We start from the raw sequence: 6,000 nt of genomic DNA on the forward strand, positions 1-6,000 counted from the left end.
TAAACAAGGTTCGTATCGCTCTGTTGTTGAATGGACAAAAAGAGAAACACATCTTTCCTACTGATGAGTCAACAGGGTCAATAGAAGGTAGGCTCTGAGGGTCAGGTATTGACATGTTCCTGAATAACAGCCAACACAATGGTTTGAAAAAGGTATGAATAGAATTATTAAAATAATGGAAATAATCGGGGAGATTATTTATTAATATGATAATCAAGGCAATGATTAGGGCTGCGATTTTAAGTTTTGAAATGTGTTACTCAGGCCTGAATTCCGGGTAGTTTTGAATATTATGGACTCACAAAGTCTCATGTAGAGTATCTGGTAAAGTGGCTACCAATCATTTTTTACCATTGGAACAGAGGATTTTTGGTTGTCAGCATTCGTAACCTCACTCCCCAGCTTGAAATGACTCCACCTGTGCTATGGAATTGTTCATTTTTTGGTGGCGCAGCTGGCTAGTGGTTAAGACGTTGTGAAGCGGGCAGTCACATGTGTTTGCAAGACAGAGGATGCGAAATCAAGGACAAGTGCAGGCATCCCCAAACTATAACCAGCATGTTGGTATCTGGTTTTTTTTTCTTTGTATTTTTTACCCCTTTTTCGGCGGGGTTGTGTTTCGGAGGACGCATGGCTCTCAACCTTCACCTCTCCCGAGTCCGTACGGGAGTGGCAGCGATGGGACAAGACCATAACTACCAATTGGGGATGAGTAGTTATGGTCTTGTCCCATCGCTGCCACTCCCGTACGGACTCTGGAGAGGTGAAGGTTGAGAGCCATGCGTCCTCCGAAACACAACCCCGCCGAGCCACACTGCTTCTTGACACACTGCTCGCTTAACCCTGAAGCTAGCCGCACCAATGTGTCAGAGGAAACACGGTACAGCTGGCAAGCGAAAGACAGCGCCACATAGAGCGAAAGACAGCGCCACATAGAGTTGCTAGAGCGCGATGGGACGTCCTTGTCCCAGCCGGCCAAACCCTCACCTAATACGGACGAAGCTGGACCAATTGTGCACCACCTCATGGGTCTCCTGGTCGCAGTCAGCTGTGACACAGGCCAGGATCGAACCCGGATCTGTAGTAACGCCTCTTGCACTGCGATGGTGTGCCTTAGACCGCTGCGCCACTCGGGAGGCCTTGTCCAGGTCATGTGGTACTAAAGCATCCCCAAACCATCACACTACCACCACCATGCTTGACTGTTGTTACTGTGGAATGCAGTGTTTGGTTTTCGCCAGGCATAATGGGACCCATGATGTCCCAAAAGTTATACTTTTTACTCATCTGTCCATAGAATTTTTTTGTTTTGTAAAACTTGAGTCAACTTTTTGGACAAAATTGGTCCCATTATGCCTGGCTAAAACCAAACAGTGATTTCCACAGTAAGAACCTCATACCAACAGTCAAGCATGGTGGTGGTAGTGTGATGGTTTGGGGATGCTTTACTACCTCATGACCTGGACGACTTTCCTTAATAGAAAGAACCAGGAAATCTACTCCGTATCAGAGAATCCAACAGGAGAATTTCAGGCCACCTGTCTGTGAGCTGAAGCGCAGCTGGGTCATGCAGCAAGACAATGACTCAAAACAATCAATCAAGTCTTCATGAAAATGGTTAAAAACCAACTATTTGAACCAGTTATTAAGTATAAGCGGGCAAATACCTGGCCAAGAGAGAGACCTGGCCAAGAAGGCAGGAAGAACCTAGGAAGAAACCTAGAGAGGAACCAGGCTCTGAGGGGTGGCCAATCCTCTTCTGGCTGTGCCTGTTGGAGATTCTAAGAGGTCATGGTCATTAAGGGTAGATCTCTCTTCTAGATGTTCAACACATTCATTGATGACCATCATGGTCAAATAATAATCGCAGTGGTAATAGAGGATGCAACAGGTCAGAACCAATACATTGATGAACAGAATAGGGTCTACTCACTTCACCTAACTCAGACTTAATGAATTCATAAAAAAAATGCATCAGCTGTTTTCAAATACAATTACTGAGTAGCCTACCCTAATTACAATCGCACATTCAGTATAACTGGAGTGAGGCTCACATTCATTGAATGATTACACAAGAGGGATTAATGTTTCACTGGCTCAAATGCCTTTTCGAACAGTATCCAAAGTAATTGCTTGGGGAACAGTTCGATGGGAATGATTTGAACCATAAACTACACGATTTGTAAGAGGAAAACCAATCAAGCACTTTAGTAAAGCAGCGCATTTGCGGTGGCCCGGGACTCGTTGGGTGGAAGGTTTATTGCCATGACGACCTGTGAGCAAGGGCTTTATGCCGAGCAGCGCGTGGCGGGAGCTTCCCCTCCTCTCAGAAACACTGTGGTAAATGCAAGTGACAGCAGAATTGGCAGAGATTTCATGGCTGTCACTTGGGGTTCTGATGAGGCCAAGAGTTTTCTCCCTCCCTGTCTCGTTCGTTGCGCACTGACTACCCAACATGGATATCGCCAAAGTGGAGGGGAGTTAGGAGGATAATTGCTTAAAACCCCCTGATCTAATATCCACTTATTTAGCTGCAGTGGCGCAGTTGGGTTTAAAGCCATACCTTCACGGTCAACGTGTAGTCCATAAAGGACCAGGTGGCATGGAAGAAGCCATGCTGTACTTGCATATAGCAGGGACAAAACAATAATCTGATAAGAATCTGTTATTTTTTCTACAGTCTGAACAGCCAAAAAGCACATGGAATCAGATATTTCAAGCCACATTTCAAACCACCTTAGTATGTGGTTTTAAATGAGATACAAATCTAATTCCTGGCCATGTGACTTGTCTGAACAGTCAAATCTGAATTATTTGCTCTCAAGTGGTTTTTGGCATATCTTGTTGTTTCCTATTTACTCTGTTGACAGTTTTGACAAGAACATATGGTAGCTAAACTAGCTTGTTAATTGTTTACAAACAAATAAGTGAATGTGCTAGAAAGCGAAACAGCTATCTAGATAGCTAGGTGACTGCTGTGGCTAGCCAAAAATGACTTTTTAGAAAAAGTTGGATCATCTTAGCCTTTGAGGCTTTATTAAAAGTGTTTTTACACTAGGATTTTGAACATACAAAGCTACTGGGAAACGTCCATGGCAGGCATTGTTGTCACCTAACTTCTGTATGATAGGAAGCATGAGTACCACCACCAATCAGCCTACAGCACTGCACACACCCGTTGTTACTATGACAACTAGTCTAGCCATGTCAACAAATGGCTGCTGTCTGAACACACAAGTCCGATTTGGTCACTTGTAATTTGCTGTTTGGACAGTCAGTATTCCAAAATGGTTTTGAAAAACAAAACTGATTTGAGCATTAAGGTCAGCAGTGTGAACAAGGCCTGGTCTTGAGATGCCATCAAAACTACAGGTCTTGCACCCCACTACAAAGATCAGATTTTCAGTTCACTTCCCAAATGCTACGGTTATGTTATATTCATTCAATACATTTAAGACCGATGACAATCCCAAGGCCATATTGTGCAGCGGTGTGTTAACTATGGTTTTCTCACAGATATTCCTCAATGGATATTGGATACATGGTGTTAAATACTGTATTAGCTCAAAGATAATTGCCAATAGTGTGGTACTTCTCTAGACCCAACACCCTCTCAAAACCCAATCATATCCATACTTTAGGAGAACGCAATTTGGTCTCCTTTGGGAAATCACCTTGTATATACCATTTTATCCTATCCACACTCTAGAGAAGCCATGATTCACTCACCATGGTTTAAATCGATTCTGGTCTACAGGGGCATTTCTCTATTAACAACACAAAGGCTACTGTTCCTTTCCACAAGCAATGTGTGAATGAAACATTGTTAGCTAACTAACCAACACACAAAACGATTTAAAGGGTTTGGGTCCTTTGCATCAAGGCAGGATTATATGGATGAAAAAAAAAAGTTGTTTAGTGTGATGAGAATAAAGGGCCGAAAAATAGGCTAGAACAGAGCCAACTAATGACCTCTTTCTATATTGTGTGTACTGTATGTGGGCATGTATACTGTATAGCCCAGTTGTAGGACTACATACAGTATCTATGATAGCCATGGCCTTATTAAAGAAGTAGTCAAGCATAAGGGTTGTGTTCATCAGGCATCAAACAGAAGAAAGCGGACTGAAATAGGGAGGGACTACCTGGACTAAGAAATTGTTTTTGTTCTTAAAAGGTTTTACTACGGTATGCATTACTGAACACTACCCTTTTTCCAGTGGAGGCATATGGGTCTTCCAGGAACCACATACACTCAATCTAAGGGTGGCCTCCAAATGAACTCTTTTTCAAGGGATCATATGAATGTTAATGTTGAGCCTGAAAGGGAAAAAGACAAAGATCTGCATAATGCATGCGTCAACTTTACAGAGATCAGAGCAGGTCAGGTCTTAATGCAGCATTGAGCTTAAAAATAATGAAGTATAACGACACAGGCATCCAATCCATGCAGATAAGGTTGAAGCGTTGTTTAAATGTCTTTTCTTGTTAACAAAAATATAATTTGGACACAAAAGAAAAGACAGATGAAGTATTAGCCTGGTCCGAGATAACAACTCTTCCTTCGAAATACAGTTAATACAAATGACAAGCTACTGTAATCCACATGGGTATGGCACCTCAGAGAACTATATGAACCGCACTTGGCCCCAACTGAAACCTGCTACTGATCGTAAGACTCCCTTCTAGGCTGCTTGTCATTTTTTGCTGCTGTGGTTATTACTGTGTCTCAAATGACCCCAAAACGATACATTTGTGGAATGAAATGAGTGTCCCTGTGTGGGCTCCTTCGCCTGTCTGTTTCATTATCTCACCTTTAGCCTAGACTAGCCTACTTCTCATTATGTGACATTGTGGTTAGTTATTAGGCTTATTGTGGCTCAGTTAGGAAGCTAAAATGCTACATTGGTGAGTGGAAATTGTGTATGCTCCCTTTAGAGTCCGTCTCCTGTCTGTATCATTACAGGGTATGAGATATTTCTTGGCAAGAGCTAATATCTGTTTGGCGCTGCTATCACCAGTCTGATTGATGAAGAGGGACTCTGTTGGTGGTCTCACTTGGAGCTGCCGAGAAATCAGGGATGACTGTCCAAATAGGCTGTTAAATGGAATAGGTGTTCTTTCTCTCATAGTCGATGCTCAGCTGCACTCACGTAGGCTAACGTTATCTATACTGAACAAAATTATGAATGCAACATGCAACAATTTCAAAGATTTTACTGAGTTACAGTTCATACAAGGAAATCAGTCAATTTAAATACATTAATTAGGCCCTAATCTATGGATTTCACAGATACCTTAAAAAAAATGTAGGTCATCAGGAAACCAGTCAGTATCTGGTGTGACCACTATTTGCCTCATGCATCTCGTTCACATAGAGTTGATCAGCCTGTTGATTGTGGCCTGCGGAATGTTGTCCCACTCATCTTCAATGGCTATGTGAAGATGCTGGATATTGGCAGGAACTGGAACATGCTGTTGTACACTTCGATCCAGAGCATCCCAAATATGAGTGACATGTCCGATGAGTATGCAGACCATGGAAGAACTGGGCCATTTTTAGCTTCCAGGAATTGTGTACAGATCCTTGCAACATGCATTATCATGCTGAAACATGAGATGATGGCGGTGGATGAATGGCATGACTTAGGCCTCAGGATCTCGTCACGGTTACTTTGTGCATTCAAATGACCATAGATAAAATGCAATTGTGTTTGTTGTCCGCAGCTTATGCCTGCTCATACCATAACAACACCGCCACCATGGGGCACAACGTTGACATCACGTACTGCCAAATTCTCTAAAACGACGTTGGAGGCAGCTTATGGTAGAGAAATTAACATTCAATTCTCTGGCAACAGCTCTGGTGGACATTCCCACAGTCAGCATGCACGCTTTCTCAAAGCTTGAAACTCTGGCGTTATGTTTTGTGACAAAACTTCACATTTTAGAGTGACCTTTTATTGTCCCCAGGACAAGGTGCACCTGTGTAATGATCAT

The 6,000-nt window shown here is 42.8% G+C and overlaps 1 protein-coding gene across 1 annotated transcript in view; it reads right to left on the reverse strand.

The window, feature by feature from the left end:
* The window catches only part of LOC139374161 (neuromedin-K receptor-like), a 45,729-nt gene extending 39,950 nt beyond the window's left edge, over nucleotides 1–5,779 (reverse strand). The window contains exon 1 of the mRNA XM_071115171.1: nucleotides 5,733–5,779. Within this exon, the coding sequence (XP_070971272.1) occupies nucleotides 5,733–5,764 (32 nt within the window). The 5' untranslated portion in view covers nucleotides 5,765–5,779. The remainder of the gene's footprint in view (nucleotides 1–5,732) is intronic.
* Between the last annotated feature and the right edge of the window lie 221 nt (nucleotides 5,780–6,000).

This window comes from Oncorhynchus clarkii, chromosome 19 (assembly GCF_045791955.1).
Source record: "Oncorhynchus clarkii lewisi isolate Uvic-CL-2024 chromosome 19, UVic_Ocla_1.0, whole genome shotgun sequence".
In the NCBI taxonomy this organism is placed as follows: Eukaryota; Metazoa; Chordata; class Actinopteri; order Salmoniformes; family Salmonidae; genus Oncorhynchus; species Oncorhynchus clarkii.